Source organism: Diceros bicornis, chromosome X (assembly GCF_020826845.1).
Source record: "Diceros bicornis minor isolate mBicDic1 chromosome X, mDicBic1.mat.cur, whole genome shotgun sequence".
Taxonomy (NCBI): Eukaryota; Metazoa; Chordata; class Mammalia; order Perissodactyla; family Rhinocerotidae; genus Diceros; species Diceros bicornis.
In genome coordinates this window covers 117,230,492-117,249,022 of record NC_080781.1, presented here as the reverse complement: position 1 = coordinate 117,249,022, position 18,531 = coordinate 117,230,492, and the positions used below count along the sequence as shown (strand labels likewise).

Here is an 18,531-nt window from a genome sequence, read left to right as displayed (position 1 = left end):
CCATCCATGTTTTTGCAAATGGTAGGATTTCCTTCTTTATGAATGCTGAATAATATTCCATTTTGTGTATATGCCACATTTTCTTTATCCATTCATTATTTGAAAGACATTTGGATTGTTTGCATATGTTGGCTATCGTGAATAATGCTGCAATGAACATAGGAGTGCAGATATCTCTTCGTTTGGAACAATTCATGTTGTTAATATGTCCATACTACCTAAAGAAATCTACAGATTCAATGCAATCCATATCAAAATTCAAAACACATTTTTTTATAGAAATAGAAATAACAATCCAAAAATTCGTATAGAACCACAAAAAAACTCCAAATAGCCAAAGCAATATTGGGCAAGAAAAACAAAGCTGTAGACATCACAATTCTTGACTTTGTTATAATTCAAAGCTATAGTAATCAAAACAATATGGTACTGGCATAAAAGCGGACATACAGACCCATGGAACAGAATAGAGAGCCCAGAAATAAACTCAAGCATATGCAGTCAATTGATCTTTGACAAGGGTGCCAAGAATACACAATGGGGGAAAGAATAGTCTCTTCCATAAATGGTGTTGGGGAAAGTGGATATCCACATGTAAATATATGAAATTGTACTCTTATCTTTCACCACATGTGGAAACAAACTGAAAATGGATTAAATCTGAATGTAAGATCTGAAATCATAAAACTCCTAAAAGAAAATATAAAAGAAAAGCTTCTTAACATTGGTCTCATCAATGATTGATTACTTGAATATGACACCAAAAGCACAGGCAATAAAAGCAAGTGGGACTACATAAAATGTAAATCTATAATACAAAGGAAACAATCAATAGAGTGAAAAGGCAACCTAGAGAATGAGAGAAAATATTTGCAAACCCTATATATGACAAGAGGTTAAATTCCAAAATATACAAGGAACTCCTACAACTCAATAGCATAATGCCAAATAACCCAATTAAAAAATAAGGAAAGGACTTCAACAGACATTTCTCCAAAGAAGACATACAAATGGCCAATAGGTATATGAGAAGATGCTAAACATGGCTAATCATCAGGGAAATGCGAAGCAAAACCACAATGAGATATCTTCTCAAATCTGTTAGAATGGCTATTATCAAAAAAATAGAAGATAAATGTTGAGGCCGGCCCCGTGGTGTGGTGGTTAAGTGCGCACACTCCACTGCTGGCGGCCTGGGTTCAGATCCCAAGTGCGCACCGACGCAGCGCTTGTCAGGCCATGCTGTGGCGGCATCCCACATAAAGTGGAGGAAGATGGGCACAGATGTTAGCCCAGGGCCAGTCTTCCTCAGCAAAAAGAGGAGGATTGGCATGGATGTTAGCTCAGGGCTGATCTTCCTCACAAAAAAAAAAAGATAAATGTTGGCAAGATTGTGAAGAAATTGGGACATTTGTACACTCTTGGTGGGACTGTAAAATGGTGTAGCTGCTATGGAAAATAGTTTGCAGGTTCCACAAAAATTAAAAATGGAACTACCAGATGACCCAGAAATCCCACTTTTGGGTATACATCCAAAATAATTGAAATCAAGAACAAGGCTCTTAATGTCCATTTTTGAATCCTGTCTCCACCCATTACTAGCTGTGTAATGTTGGTAAAGTAACTTAGTTACTCTGCCTCAGTAAAATGAGGATAATAATAGTACCTACCTAGAAAGGTTGTAATTTATAAAATTAAATGATTTAATATTTGCAAAACATTAAGAATGTCAATAGCACATGGTAAGTACGATATAGTTGTTTGTTACCTAAAATTAAGTTGGCAACTGAGATGAAAATATAATGTTTCTTTTTAAATCAGATATCAGGATTCAAAGAATAATAAAGTATCAGCAGCTTAAATCAATTCAAAACATGGATTTTTCATTTTTATAAAAAATTAAAAAAAAACCATGTTTACGTTATTTCCATATTAAGTTATAATGTCTTTGATATATATGGCATAAATATACACCTTAAATATTTGTGGCTATAAATCAGAATGAATTTGAGCACAAAGTAATCATCATGAATTTTGGGAAAAGAAACTGCGATTGCTAACTGAATCAAAAGGGCAATTATTATGCACAATTTAGCTATTAAAACCTAAAACAGCAGTCACACAAATGAGAGGTTCGTGACATTTTGCACTTGATTATTTCCATTTCTGTTTGTAGAAGTAAGAAAGAAGTTTCATAAAATCAAAGAACAAATCCATTAATTTATGAAGTATACTATCATTAGGTAAATGTGAGAATTAAAGATAAAGTGTTCTCTTCCTTTCAAAATAAAAATAATATTGATTTTATCTGTTACTAGAAGTAATATATGCTCTTTGTAAAAAAGAAAAATTCGAGAAAATATAAAAGATCATAAAATCATCATTCATTTCACAACACAGTGCTAGTCACTATGGAGATCTTCTTGCATATTCATGCATACATTCATCTACATAAATAAATATGTTGTTTTGTTCTACTTTTCAAAAATAGATCTGGCATTGCAGGGCCCTTTGTCCAATACATAGTTCAGATACATTCTGTATCTGTACATATAGCTCTAAAATAAAATTTTAGTGACTCTAAGTTATCACCTAATTATATAATGATGGATATTTAGTCTTTTATATGTAGTCATTTTATGTTACGAAATTTTAAGAAAGAAAGTCCTTATGCACATCATTTCTGAACCTGTATCATTATTTTCTTAGGGACTTTCATAGAATTGAAATTGTTGATGTCTATGCACATTTTTAAAGCTCTGTTGCATAGAGAAAAATTGCTTCCAAGGAAAATAATAATTTACCGTTATCAAAATTAATGTTTGTATCCATTTTCTTGCAACTTCACAATTAAATATCAACTATTTGTCATTTTTATAAACCTGATAGGGAAAGCATATCACATAATTGTTTTAATTTCTATCTCTTTGTGTAGCAAAATTTAATAGTTTTCATGTCTATTGGTATTTGAATTTCTTTATTTTTGAATTACTTTTCAAGCAATGTGTCTATATTTTCTAATAAACTATTCTTTTAACTATTAATGATATTTCATTTATAGATTTTATAATATAAATATAGATTCGTTAAAAATTCCAGCAATATAGAAAGATGAAAGTAGAGTACAGGCAGGCATACCTCGGAGATACTGCGGGTTTGGTTCTAGACCACCGTGATAAAGCAAATATCACAATAAAGTGAGCTGCATGATTTCTTTGTCTTACCAGTGCATATAAAATTAATGTTTACACTATACTGCAGTCTATTAAGTATGAAATAGTATTATGGTTAAAAAAACAATGTACATACTTTAATTTAAAAATACTTTATTGCTGAAAAGCGCTAACCATCATCTGAGCCTTCAGAGAGTCATAATCTTTTTGCTGGTGGAAGGTCTTGCCTCAATGTTGATGGCTGCTAACTGATCAGCGTGGTGGTTGCTGAGTGTTGGGGTGGCTGTGGCAATTTCTTAAAACAAGACAAAACTGAAGTTTGCTCCATCGATTGACTCATCCTTTCATGACCGACTTCTCTGTAGCATGCAATGTGTTCGATAGCATTTTACCCAGAGTAGAATTTTTTTTTCAAAATTTGGAGTCAATCCTCTCAATCCCTGCTGCTGCTTTATCAACTAAGTTTAGGTAATATTCTAAATCCTTTGTTGTCATTTCAGCAATCTTCACAGCGTCTTCAACAGGAGTAGATTCCACCTCAAGAAACCACTTTCTTTGCTCATCCATAAGAAGCAACTGCTCATCCATTAAACTTTGATCATGAGGTTGTAGCAATTCAGTTACATCTTCAAGCTCCACTTCTAATTCCAGTTCTCTTGCTATTTCCACTACATCTGCTGTTACTTCCTCCACTGACGTCTTGAACCCCTCAAAGTCATCCATGAGGGTTGGAATCAACTTCTTTCAAGCTCCTACTAACGTTGATATTTTGACGGCTTCCCATGAATCACAAATGTTCTTTATTTTGTGAGGAAGATCAGCCCTGAGATAACAACTGCCAATCCTCCTCTTTTTGCTGAGGAAGACTGGCCCTGGGCTAACATCCATGCCCATCTTCCTCCACTTTTTTATATATGGGACGCTGCCACAGCATGGTTTGACAAGCAGTGCGTTGGTGCATGCCGGGGATCAGAACCCCGGGCTGCTGCTGGGGAGTGCACGCACTTAACCGCTAGGCCACTGGGCCGGCCCCCACTAATGTTTTTAATGGCATCTAGAATAATGAATCCTTTCCAGAAGGTTTTCTGTCTGGACTTTGCCCAGATCCATCAGAGAATTCGCTATCTATGGCAGATCTAGCCTTATGAAATGTATTTAACAAATAATAAGGCTTGGAAGTCAAAATGATTCCTTGATCCACAGGTTACAGAATGGATGTCGTGTTAGCAGGCATAAAAACAACACTAAACTCATTGTACATCTCCATCAGAGCTCTTGGGTGACCAGGTGCATTGTCAATGAGCAGTAATATTTTGAAAGCAATCTTTTGTTCTGAGCAGTAGGTTTCAACAGTGGGCTGAAAATATTCAGTAACCATATTGTAAACAGATGTGTTGTCATCCAGGCTTTGTTGCTCCATTTATAGAGCACAGGCAGAGTTGATTTAGCATAAGTCTTAAGGGCCCTAGGATTTTTGGAATAGTAAATGAGCATTGGCTTCAACTTAAAGTCACCAACTGCATTAACCCCTAACAAGAGAGTCAGACTCTCCTTTGAAGCTTTGAAGCCAATCATAGACTTCTCCTCTGTAGCTATGAAAGTCCTAGATAGCATCTTCTTCCAATAGAAGGCTGTTTCATCTACATTGAAATTTTTTTGTTTAGTGTAGTCACCTTCATTAATTATCTTAGTTAGATCTTCTGGATAACTTGCTGTAGCTTCTACATCAGCACTTGCTGCTTCTCCTTGCACTTTTATATTACGGAGATGGCTTCTTTCCTTAAACCTCATGAACCAACCTCTGCTAGCTCCAAACATTTCTTCTGCAGCTTTCTCACCTCCCTCAGCCTTCACTGAATCAAGAGAGTGAGAGCCTTGCTCTAGATTCAGCTTTGGCTTAGGGGAATCTTGTGTCTGGTTTGATCTTCTGTCTAGACCACTGAAACTTTCTTCATATCGGCAATAAGTCTATTTCACTTTCTTATCATTTGTGTGTTCACTGGGGTAGTACTCTTAATTTCCTCCAAGAACTTTACCTTTGCATTCAAAACTTGGCTAACTGGTGCAAGAGGCCTATATTTCAGCCTATCTCAGCTTTGAACATACCTTTCTCACTAAGCTTAATCATTTCTAGCTTTTGATTTAAAGCGACAGACATGCGACTCTTCCTTTCACTTGAACACTTAGAGGTCATTGTAGGGTTATTAATTGGCATAATTTCAATATTGTTTTGTTTCAGGGAATAGGGAGGCCCAAGGAGAGATGTGGCTGAATGGAGTAAAGTTATTTTGAGAAATAAATGGTTCTGAGTGGTACAAAAAGTGAATTTAGTGGTTGCCATTGACACTCATGGAGATTCTCTTTATTGGGTGGTACACTCCTCCCCTATCCTCTGTGAGCATTGATTGATAACATCTCATACTTGCCCCCTTTACTGCTTGATCCAAATGAAAACTTCCTAGCCCATGAAGCTAGACCATACTTACCTCCCTAAGAAGCTGACTTTGGTCAATGACTGACAGACATGAAAGAACAAAAAGCCTGCCCATTTGCTTCAAGGTGGAGCCAACTACATGCAATACAATTTTTGCTTCAAAGCTTCCTTGTGATCATACTAAAGCTAGTCTTCAGTTGAGACCAGAATTCTTTTTCAGTGTTTTTTTATTTCTCCTATCCTGCTTCCCTCACTACCTTTTCCATGAAAGAACTCTCCAATAAATTACTTGAAAAAGCATACTTTTTCTAGGCTCTGCTTTTCCGGAACCCAAACTAAGACACTCTTAATGTTCTGCTTGCAGATTCCATCTCACTCCATCAACCTATATGTAAACACTATCCAGAAAATTGTGTCAATCTTTTCAGCTTTTTATTTTTAATTTTATATGGGATTCTAAACAATACTTCGAGTTTTGCCTATTTGTGAAATTTATATGAATGAAGTTATAGTGTGTTTATTCTCCTGTGACTAGATTTTTTTTTTGCTCAAGATTTCATATTAAAGACATTAATGTTAATGCATGTAGCTTTACTTCAGTTATTTTCACTGCTGAGTATTTCATTATATAAATATATTAAACTATATTATCCATTTTTCTGTTGGTGAAAATGTGAATTTATTCCATTTTTTATTAAAATAATATTTAATGAGTATTCTTGAATTTTCTCAAGTTACAAATGTGCAGGATTTTCTCTAGGGAAAATATCCAGGTGAAGGATCCCTGTGGCATAGAATATCAAAATTTTTAGCTATGTTAGGTAATGCCCAGTTATTTTCAAAACTAATTGTACCAAACTCACATAAACAACGTAAGAGAATACCCCTTCCTCTACATATTTGACAGCACTTGATGTTGTGTGACTTGTATTTTTAAATTTTGCTAATTTGGTATATATGAAATTATATCTCATTATAGTTTTAATTCCAATTTTTTATTATTAATAAGGTTTGGAAATTTTCATATTTATTGGTATTTGTTTCATCACCTGTGAAATGCCTGTTATTGTCTTTTGCCCCATTTTCTGTTCAGTGATTTGTAGTTTTCTTACTGAGGCATAGGAGTTTTTCTGGAGGTAATTACTTTGTTAAAAAAATGATCATGCATAGTTATCTTAGTTTATGGCTTGTATTTTTAAATTTTTTAAAAGTGTAATATGTATACAGAAAATGCACAAACTATGGTTATAGAGATTAATGGATTATCACAACTGAACACCCAGTGACCACTTGAAATCTCATGATGAGGTACTTTTTCCCTACCAGGAAAAATTAGCTCATCAAGAGCTCTTTTAAAATAGTTTATACTGTATACTTCTGTGCTTCAGATTCCATTGTTACCTTCCAGAAACCTAGGGGGTTTGTGTTTTCATTCTTCTTTTGGAATTCTCCATAAATTCCACACTGTCTTTTCCCATTACCAATAACTAATACCATAGAGTCCACTAAGTTACATGGCCCAAGCAGCAGGGTCCCTTAAACTGCAGCCTAGACATGTGACAGAATGCTTTCTTGCTCTGGGCCTCCTTCAAAGCTCACTGCCCTTTGCGCAATGCAGGATGTTGATTGGAGCAGTATTTCCAAGTGTGGAATATACTGCTTCTAGACCCTGAAGAGGCCTATCTGACCTTAAGTTTTATTCTTAATGGTGGGAATTATAGGAGCCAATAATTTGTCCTTTAATTTGGAGAGGGTATATAGCATATTGTAGACTCCTGGATCCCCCAAAATTCCAGGGATGAGGCAAGTACCTGGTTTGTTTTAGGGTTTATCTCCCATACTCTTGAGCTCATATATATTCCAAGGCTTCCAATATACATGCTGTCTCTTGTTTATACAGTCCAATTAATGATGGCATCAACAAAGTAGATCAATGTGCTATTATATAGGATATACAGAGGCCTCAGATACCTTTAGACTACTTAATTACAGAGGGTGAAAGAATTCATATAAATTTATGCTCTTGACCATTCCAAGTGAATTAGAACTGCTTCTAATGCTCCATTTTGATAAGAATAAAATAAAACACATTCATCAGATTGATGATTGCAAACCATATACTTGAGACCATGTTAATTTGCTCTAGAAAAGATACCATACCTAGCACAGCAGGTCCAACTGGGATACACTTGTTTGAATTTGTAGTAGTCCACTATCATCCCATAGGATTAGTCTAAGTTTTGTGTAGGTTGGATGGTGAAATGAATTAATACCATCACCCCAGCATCCTTTAGGTCTTTAGGGATAGCATTAGTCTCTGCTATTCTTCCACACCAGATGCCCTATTGCCTCTGACTGATTACATTGCTTGGTGTGAAGGCCAGAAGAATGTGCCTAAAACACCTCCAACTATAGGAAAAATAATTGACTAAGGACTCTAGCTGCTGCATTCTGAGATTGATTACATTTGTGCCAAGGCCACACTTACCACAGGCTTCTCCCTGCCAAATGACACCGTCTGGTGTGGATACCAAGGCAGGCTTGTTCCAGGTACACATGGGACTTCTTTATAGGCCAGCTTTGGCTTGAGGACTCCCTAAGGGCCTTGCTGAAATTTCCTTAGAATGCAGACAAAGATGCTTCCATGCAACCACATTTCTCTCTCCTTCACTTGAAGTTAGACTTATATTGTGGTCTGACAGTCCTCTCATTCTTCTCCAGCTCCTTTAGTATTTTCTCTAACAGGAATTTAAACTAAAACAATCTTTGCATGTTTAATCTAGTCTTGGCATCTGATTCTTGGAGAAACCCAAATAACACAGCTGGTGGGAGGTATTTTGAGAAGCTTCTATGTGCCCTTCCTTACCCAAATGTCTCTTACGCCACAAGCCAAAGAACCAGTTAGAATTCTGCCAAGAACTCAGAGTGTCCATTCCAATTTATCCATTTAGGGATTGGGGAAATGGCTACTGGATTTGTCGTTGGACACAGCGGATCCAGTATGAGCTAGACTTGGTCCATGATTCCAATTATCACTTGATCTCCATACACTCCTGCTCTAACAAGGGAGCTATGATAACACTTCAGATTTCCGGATATCACTGTTAACTTGGGAATCTGGGGTTTCAAATTTCTGAGTGCATTAACATAGTTGTCTGTATTTATATCTCAGTTACCTTTATGTGTTCTAAGCTTGGTATAACACACCTGCTGGGGTTGAGAATTCAACTTTCTCTGGATCTCTGCTACATTTATTATTAATTCCTGAGACTGGCCTACAGCATTTTCTGTTCTTAGGCTATAGGAGATGGAAGTACAAGCAGCACATATGGTTTTCACACTTAACTTGAATTTCTGTTTAATCATCCTCCATCTTACTGTGTCTTTCTTTACTTTGTCAATTTCCCCAAGCCACAGCCAGCCAATTGCATTGTCCTTATAATTACTATTTTTCTGTACTTATCAAACTACTAATACATTACTTCAGTCAATGTATTCCCTTCTACAAGCCACTAACAGTGAAAGTTTTAACAATTGGCATGGATACCACGTGTCAGGATGACCAGTCTTCTACCTAACAACAGTGTTGTGTCTTTGTTACCATCTGGTGGGCAGACCATCCAGCTCTAAAATCTCCTTTTCTAATATGCTTTCTTGGACAAATCCTAACACTAACTCTTGTAGGTCAGATTCTCCAGAAAGCAAACTCTGAGAAGATTTATTTGCAGGAATTTAATTGAGGAGTGCTCTCGGGCTGAAAACCTATAGAGAGAGAAGGAAGCAGGACTGGGGAGAGGGAGAAGATGGATTGTAACGTATTCACAAAAAGACCTCAATCAGTCCCATCAGGAGCTCTGCAGCTTGGATGACCCTGCAGAGATGTTCCCAGTTGGGACAAGGAAGGTCATGCCTTTGCACTGTTCTATCAACTAGTAATTGGATATGTGATTCCTCACAGAGGATGTGACCTTGGGCAAGGTATATTTTTCAACCAATGGCAATTGATGGGAGGGGAAACTAAATTGGGAGTTGTCAGGGTTCAACATTTCCAGCAATTTGGGGAATGAGTGCCTCAGTACTGAAGCTAGTGGGAGTGGGGAATCTGAGTGGCTTAATCTCTTTTTATTTTTACTTTTGTGTCTTGTTTAGAAAACTGTGCCATCAATCCCAAATTAAAAAGACATCCTTCTATATTATCATATAAAATTGTAAATATTGCCTTTTACATTGTGTCCTTGATTTTTCTATAATTTTTTTCTCTATCTCTCCCTCTCCCTTCCCTCTCTCTCTTTCTCCCCCTATTCCTTCCTCCCCTCCCCCCATCTCTCTGTATGCTGTGATATACTTATTTTTATTTATTGTTTTTCCATAAGGTTAAGTATCTACCCAACTATCACTCATCTGCAATTCAGTACTGTCAGGATTCTGTCTTCATTTTCTTCTGGATTCAGTTTACTATCACATTTATCTATTTGTTTATCCTTGAATCATTACCTCACAATTTATTGCAACAACTTTTAATATCTATATCAAGTCCCCCAACTGGGTCTATTTCTGGACTGTCTTGCATATTCTTGGCCCTTTGATCTTATGTATAAATGTTAGAATAACGTCATTATGACTTACGACTTTGTTGGGATTGTTATTGAAATTCTTTGAATCTATAAATCACTCTACGGAGAAATGTCAACTTTACAATTTAAAATGTTTCTATTCATAAGCATGGTCAGTCTCTCCATTTCTTTGGGTCTTCTTTAATGCTTTGCAAACAATTTTTAAAAATTTGTTCATAAATGTCTTGTACATATATTTATTTCTAGGATTCTTAAATTCTTTACTGCTATTGTAAATAATGTGTTTCTAAATTTATTTTAACTGCTTGGTGCTACCATTAGAAATACAATTGAATTTGGTATATTTATTTTATATCCAAAAATGATAAATCATCTCAATTGTAATATTTTAATAAATACTTTTAGGTTTTCTGAAGAATATCTTATCATCTCTGAAAATGACTATTTCTTTTATTCTTTCCTAATCTTTATACCTTTTGTTTCTACTGTGTCTTCTTTAACTACCTAGTACCTTTATTACAGTGCTAAATAAAATTGGTCTTACTGGGAATCCTTGATTCTTTTATGTTTAAGCATAACGATTTTATATTTCTCACTTTTGCGAGATATTTGATGTAGTTTTGTGGAAAATATTAATCATTTTATGGTGATAATATCTCTTTTGTTTTGGATAAACTTTATCACAAATGGATGTTTAGTTTATTCAAATGCTCTAATTTTGTCAACTATTGAGATGTAGTAAATTACATCCATAGATTTACAAATGGTATACCAACCTTGCATTTCTGGAGTGAACCAACTTTGATCTTGAAAAATGAACTTTTTCCTATATTGATGAGTTTGATATGTTAATATTTTGCCTATGAAATGTGCATCTATGTTTATGAGTGAGATTGATCTGAATTTTTCTTTCATACATTGCCTATGATTGGTTATGATTTAAAAGCTATATTGTACTCATAAAATTAGTTAGGGTTTGTTCTTTTTTCTATACTATTAGAAAATGGAATTTTGGAATGACTAATAGAACTTGGACAAACCTCTAGACTTAATGCATATTTTATGCTAAGATTTTTAAATAATTTTTTAATTTTTATACTAGGGGAGGGTATCTATTATTAAGACATAGTTTCAGTAAATTTATATTTGTGGGATTAAGTGTAAAGTTATTTTTAATATGGCCATTGTTTAATTTCTGCTTCATCAGAATTTATGACTTTTTATTCCTCATAATTTTAAACTTATTTATTGTAAATTCTGGTCAATAATTCCATTGGTATGTCTATTTATTTTGTCTTTATAAAGAATCAAGTCTTTGTTCATTCTTTTTATTTTAACCTTGCTTTATAGCTCATTAATTTCTGATTTCTTATTTTTTAATTCTTTCCTTCAAAAATTTGAGTTTATTCCATTTGCTTTTTCTAACTTCACAAATTGGATATTTAGCTTTTTGATATTCAACCTTTCTTTTTATTTATATAAGCATTTAAGAGTATACATTTCTTACCAATTCCAGCATAGCTGCAGTCCATCTCTTAATATCTAATATTTTACTGTCACTCACTTTTAATTAGTTTATAATTTTCATTACAATTTCTTCTTTGACACATTGTTTTTTTAGAAATGCCTTGTAATATTTCTAATTGCAGTGGTTATTTAAGGTTTTTTGATTTTTTAAAGTTTTTACTGTCAGAGTTTATTCAGTTTCAACATTATTCTACATTTGATTATTTCTCTTTCTGAGAAATGCAAGCATATTCATAGATTTTTAACTCCAATCAGTTTCCATGATTTATGTTCTTTTGTATTATAGAATTTTTATTCTTTTTATTATGTTAATATGATAAATTTATAGAGTTAGTGATTTAAATTTACCTCTATTTTCACCATTTTTAGTGTCCATTATTTCTTTTTACACCATATATATATTATTCTTGGATTATTTCTATATGCCCTCAATTAATTCTATAAAATTTCCTTTAGTGATAGCTTATCGACAGTAAACACTTTCAGTTATTGTCATAAAATATCTTTATATTATCATCTTTCTTGGAATGGTTTTCCTTGGTATATAATTCTAGATTGACAGTAATGTTTTCCTAACTCTTTGAGGGCATAATTCCACTATCTTCTGGTTACATTGTGGTTTTGCTAACTTATCTATGAACAGAGGTGTGCCGTTAAACCAGATCTCTCAAACAAATAGAAAAATAAAAGACCTGATTTGTAGTGATGTATCATGTTTGATAATTTTCACGGCTGTATTCAAGCTAGCAATGTGGCACACCTGATTGTGGAGTTGGGAATATATGTGCAAAATAGAAGCCGTTTTTTTTAAATGAGTGTTCATTTCATCCAGACTGAATTTTTTTAGTATAGCCCTTTCTTTTTGATTTGCTCCCCCTACCACTCTTCTTTTGACCTGTATTACCTCTCATTTCATTCTTCTCCACAAAACTGCATAAATCCCATGGTATGCGTACTTCTGTACTTATTTCCAAATGCTTATAATCATATAAAAACCATATTAATTTATATATGTACACAAAAATGTGCATAGACATACAGATGTATGGGGAAGTGCTACTATTTTGTTTTCTAAATAAAATGGATTATATTACAAAAACTTCTCTGAATTTTCCATTTCTCTCCCAATAATATTTTGGGAAAATAACACTAAATTAATGAGAAAAAATCATGTATGCATAATTTATTCAATAATTTCTTTATTGATGACCATTAAATATTTCCAGTATTTTACCCCTAACAAAATGAGCCAAAAATATCCTTGAATGTAAGAACAAACAAACAAAAACCACAATATGTAGAGGTTTTGATTCTTAATACTCCAATGGGTAGTGGGGCCCTGAGCTTAAAGAGTCTTAAACAAATAGTGATTTCTGTGCACGTCTCTCCTCTTTGCAAAGGACAACAGCTCCATCCTATTAGCTGCCTGATCTCATAATAGCAGAGAGCCCTATTGTGCTAATTAAGGACCAACTGAGTGAAAGGGTCTATTGAGGCCTAATAGCAGGGTACTATTCTTTCTTCTGCTTAATTCCCTTCGCCCACCCCCCACCCCCACCCCCCGCACTTTCCCTGGTGATTTTGTCTCTCCTCAGCAGTAGATCTGTCAAAAATACCTAAGACACTTGATTAAAATGAAGATTCCATGGACCTTACTGAGTTAAGCTTCTGGGCATGAGGCTTAAGCTAATTTTTTGCTACAAACCCTACAAGTGGACACAACCTCAACACATAACCCAAGGATTTCCCAAGAGAAAAACAACTAAAGAGGTCCATGGGACAAGAAGGGTGGGCTAGAACCACTTAAAATCTTTCACTACCCAGATAAGAAATTACTCTGGTGCCACCAACAATGAACTGAAACCCAAAATGTCATATGGCTTTTATTGACAACCATGCTAAAGTCCAAGGGAAGATATCACCTTCCGCCAGTGCTCCTGTGATCTGTCACTTCAAGCTGTGCCTCATGCTCTGGATTCTTTAAAAGCATTTTCTCTGAACGACGTATGTCCCAAATTCCATGAAATCTGCAGAGGTGATCCACATCTGCTTGAAACTGCTCAGAGAGGTCACAATGGATGCACCTATCCATGCAGAGAAACACCTATCAGGAGAAGCTGTGATCTTGATGGGAGTTCCTCTGGAAGCCAACTGTTCTAGTTCTTTCATAAGTCTTTCCTCAAGCCCAGGAAAGAGAGTAGTGCCCCCAGACAGCACAATTTCTGCGAAAAGATTCTTCTGGATGTCGATGTCACACTTCATAATGCTGATGGAGACCATTTTTGAGAGTCCTGGGTTGTGGATGCCCAGCTGGTCAGGTGCGAAAAGAATCTCAGGCACCTGATACAGCTGGTCCCCAATGTGGATGACATTCCCATCTGGCAGTTTGTATTCTCTCAGGACCTCCTCTGGCCTCTTACATAGTTTTTTTTCAGGCTCCAAGGCTACATAGCACAGCTTCTCCTTGATGTCATTCACTAAGGCCTTGTTGAGTATGCAAGGGAAGGTACTCCCAGTAGCAAGGAGGACTCGGGTGAGGTGCTCTGTGATGTCCGTTCCTGCCACGTAGAGCTTGGTGACAGCGTGAGGCAGGGAGTAACCCTCAAAGATGGGGACAGTGCAAGTGACCCCATCCCCGCTGTCCACCACTAGGCCCGTGACAGAGGCAGAAGCATAGAGTGCTACCACTGCATGGTTGGACAGGTAGAAGGCAGGCACATTGAAGGTCTCAAACATCATTTCTGCCATCTTCTCTCGAGTTTCCCTTGGGTTCAAAGAGGGCTCGACCATGAGCACAGGCTGTTGACAGGGTTTTACTCCCAGTTCCCACTCAAAAAGATACTTCCAGAGTTTCTCCATGTCATCCCATTCTGTTACCAGTCCACGCTCAATGGGGTAGTGCAAATGCAAGGTCTCATACTTGTACAGGGCTTTGTCCCCCACAAAATACTTTTTCTGATTGGCTTCTGACAAAAGCATGTTGAATTTAGGATGCCCCATGACAGGACTGAAGACATGGCGGGGTCCAAGCTCTCCAGACAGGCCTGCTTTGCAGAGTCCTGATCCATTGTCAAAAATCACAGCTGGCATATCTAATAGGTGTGGGTTAAACATGTCTGCAGCATGCTCTTCTGAACTTCACCAAAACAAAGAAAGAACACTTGGCCACTTTGTGAGATAATAAGTACCTCTGGAAGTTTTAAAGCCACAGGATTCCAGTGTTCTCAGGTTGTTACTCAGCTGGAGCTAGCAGGCTGTTCCCAATCCCCCAGAACACCCCATCCTCAACCCGTGAACCTTGTCCTCTTTCAGGCAGCTCAGGGCCTGCTGAGCCAATTTCAGTGATGATAGCCCCTATGTAACAATCTAGTCAAGGCAACAATTATCCTCAGAGAGCATCAGAGGGATTTTAAGGGGCGGGGTCTCTGAGCTACCAGTACTCCTAGCTCAGTGAAATATGAAACAGACAAAACCAAACCATACCTATAGACAGCTTTAATAAGTCTGTGAACCTGAAGCAAAAGCCTAGCCTTAGAACCAAGTGAAGCAGCCCACCTGTGGGCTTGTCCCAGAAAACTGGCTTCTGTGCTGAACTGAGGATGACAAAAATACCCTTCCCTTTGCTAAGGGGAGAAACTATGCGCCAGACACAGATTCAGATTGGATTGAGAATGCCCATAATGCAGTTCCAGTGGTGCTTGGAACACCCTTTCTTTTCTTCTCCCTTATATTTGTTTTCTTGTTTTTAACAGCTTTATTGAGATAAATGTTACATGTAATACATTCACCCATTTATAGTGTACATTTCCATGATTTTCAGTATATTCACTGATATGTGGGAACATCACAAATGTCAAGTTTAGAACATTTTCTTCACTTCGAAAAGAAACTCTGTATCCTTTAGGTATCACTCTCTTCAGACTGTCCTCTTGAGCCCTAAACTCCACTAATATATTTTCTGTCTATAAATTTATCTCTTCCACTTTTTTCATATAATTGAAATCACATAATATGTGGTCTTTTGTCTGACTTCATTCATTTAGTATATTGTCTTCAAGGTCCTTCCCAATATTTTTCCAATCGCTGTTCACCATAACCTCCAGTGTTTTCTAAGAGTGCCTATAGGCTTGCATTTCTCCACACTGTGTTCTAAATGAAATCAGTTCCTTTGTGATGTAATTAGAAGGTATATATTTTTTCAGCCTCTTGCTTCTGGTATAAGCACTGAGCCAAGGCTCTGGAGCTGGGAGTGAAGACAACAGCATGTTTCTCTTTCAGTAACTCTCCTGTAGGAGCTGAGCATTCAGTAGAGGAGAGAGTGTCCTCAGGTGTTCTTGGCTTGCCTCTCCTGGTATGGAACCACTACTATATGAGCCAGGGCAAGGGCAGTCAGGATCCCAGTATTCTCAGTGATTCTGCGTCATAGTTAAGCTTCTGTGCCACTGTGTGGTGTATGGGCTGAGCAGAAAAAAAGAACCTACACCTCTCATTCTCACCTACTTGTTACAACATTAACTACAGGTAGCTGGGGGCAAAATGAGGAATGCTGCTCCTCCCTAGAAGATAGATAGTCGACAATTGGAAGCTCTAGGAACAGAGAGTCCTGTGTTCTGGGATGAACAAGTCTGAAGTTTCTCTCTCAGTGAGTTAGGAAGGGGGAGGGAAGGACCAGGTTTCAATTCAAATACCGCAGACTTTCATTGTTACTATCAAATTTCAATAGGTTTTCTTGAATAAATGTTTCTTCATTTTCTGCATGTCTTTAGGATCATTTCCATAGTTTTTAAACGGTTTATTTTAAAATAATTTTTGCCAGTTTTGCTTGAAGTATGTCTGAAGTGCTCCTTACTCTGTCATGCTTTAAGTCAATTAAGCGATCAAATCTTGCAAAGTGGTATGAACTGACTCCATCTCATCACTACCTGTAAATATGTTCTTCATTCCTTTGTTTGGTAGTATATTTCTTTTTTCTTTTGGCCCTCAGTGTTGTGCATTTTTTCTGCAATTTGTGTAGGTAAAACTTTTTAAAATAATTTTTCCTGCTTGATACTCATTTAGTGTTTTTTTTTGACTTAGTAATTAGTGCCTTTCATCAATTCTGGAAGGTTCTTAGTTAATTTTTCTCATTATTGTTCTTTCCTATTCTCTCTCTCCTCTATCATATTCATATTAACATATTTGAACTTCTATTTCAATACTTGATTTAACTTTATTGCATTTCCAGCCTCTTTCTATGCTGCTTTCTGTATAACTTCTGTTTTCAATTTACTAATGTTCTGTGTAGCAACGTCAATTTATAATTGCCACATCAACTGTATATCTAATATTATTTTATTTCTAATATAAATAATCATATTTATCATTTCTAGAAGTTTTGTCTTTCCTTTCCAAAACTGCTTCATGATTTTTAATGGTCACTTATTCATCACAGATTTAAATATTGACTTAATTTACTTAAACATATTATACTTTATTTCATATATTGTAACACATAATTGTAAAATATGTAGTGTTTTTTCGGTCTAAGTGTGGGATTTATTTTGTATTCTGATTCTAGCTGACTCTAGCTTATACAGACTAGATTCTTAATGTTCTAGTGATATTTTTGTTATAAAATAATGTTCTTGGCCCTTCATCTGTAAAATTTCTTTGAGGTCTGTCTTTAAAGTGAATTCCACTAGAGAGAATTTGCTTTTGCTCTTGATACTATAAAGCGAGGACCACTTTAAACTAAAATTTTAGCTCTGTGATTTATAAGCTGTATAGGTGCATTGAATCCTGTTCTTAAATCCTAAGTGTAGGATATGTTTAGGAATTCTCAGGATAGGCTTTTTCTATTTCACTCATTGTGTGGGTTTCTTTCTTCAGGGGTCACAGCTTTGTGTGTGGGGTTCAAATGATACCTCTCACCCTATTTGTGTCCGCTATTTTCCTCTTGTTTCTGCATTTATTAACAACCATGTAGGCCACCAAATATAGCAAATTTCTCTGGATAAATATCAGATCTATCACTCTATTTACCGTTCTGGATTGAAGATTGATTTTTATAGGCTTTTAAAGTTCCTTCATCCAAGCCATGCATGGAAACATATTAATGCATTATATCCAGAATTTTAAGTGTTCTGTAGATACATAAACATATCATTTGTTAAATAATTCCCTCTTATCCTTTAGAATTGATATAATCTCACATTTCAAATAGAGGAGATTTTATCTTTGTCACCATATTGCATTAAAAGCCAGTTACATTCTAGTATATAATAATGCACCATGAATTCAAGGAACACACTGTGTACTGCCTACAGTATCCCCATCTATTTCCATAAGCCTTTTAGTGTTCATTATCTACCCGTGGTAGTAATTTACTTCATTTTTATTTTTCTTACTCTAATTATGGAAAAAGCTGACAGCTATGATAATCAGATATTATGTCATTAAATAGCTTTTTAAAATGCATTTTTGCAAGTTGTTAATTCCAGATAAAGTAATTTTGTAGGCTTTTCCACAAAGGCTGGATGTCATAAAAATTTATTTGTGTTATTTACTTTAACCGAAGCCAACATCTATCCAAATAGACAAAAGTCATTGTCTCTGATATTCACTTTCTAATATTCTTATCAAAATTTTCAGTTTCATAGAAATTCTCCAAGTGAATATTAGGTATAAAATGCCAGGAGTATTATTCAAGAAAGTGGCTGAACGTAAGACCAGCATACGTTGTGGCATTTTAACTTTTCCTTATTCCTATTCTCCCCTCCACAGATGCAGATTTGCTTTGAAAATGAACAGACCACAATCGCAGTGAAAACTAGAAGCCTACCAG

General features: G+C 35.9%; 1 protein-coding gene across 1 annotated transcript; it reads right to left on the bottom strand.

Moving 5' to 3' along the window:
* Positions 1 to 13,688: 13,688 nt before the first annotated feature.
* Positions 13,689 to 14,822, bottom strand: ACTRT1 (actin related protein T1). Its single transcript, XM_058535310.1, has one exon. It carries the CDS (start codon positions 14,820 to 14,822, stop codon positions 13,689 to 13,691), a length of 1,134 nt encoding a protein of 377 aa, XP_058391293.1.
* Positions 14,823 to 18,531: the final 3,709 nt, after the last annotated feature.

What these genes read in the sequence shown, in the direction of transcription:
- ACTRT1 (XM_058535310.1), bottom strand. Translation starts at nt 14,822, where the DNA reads ATGTTTAACCCACACCTATTAGATATGCCAGCTGTGATTTTTGACAAT.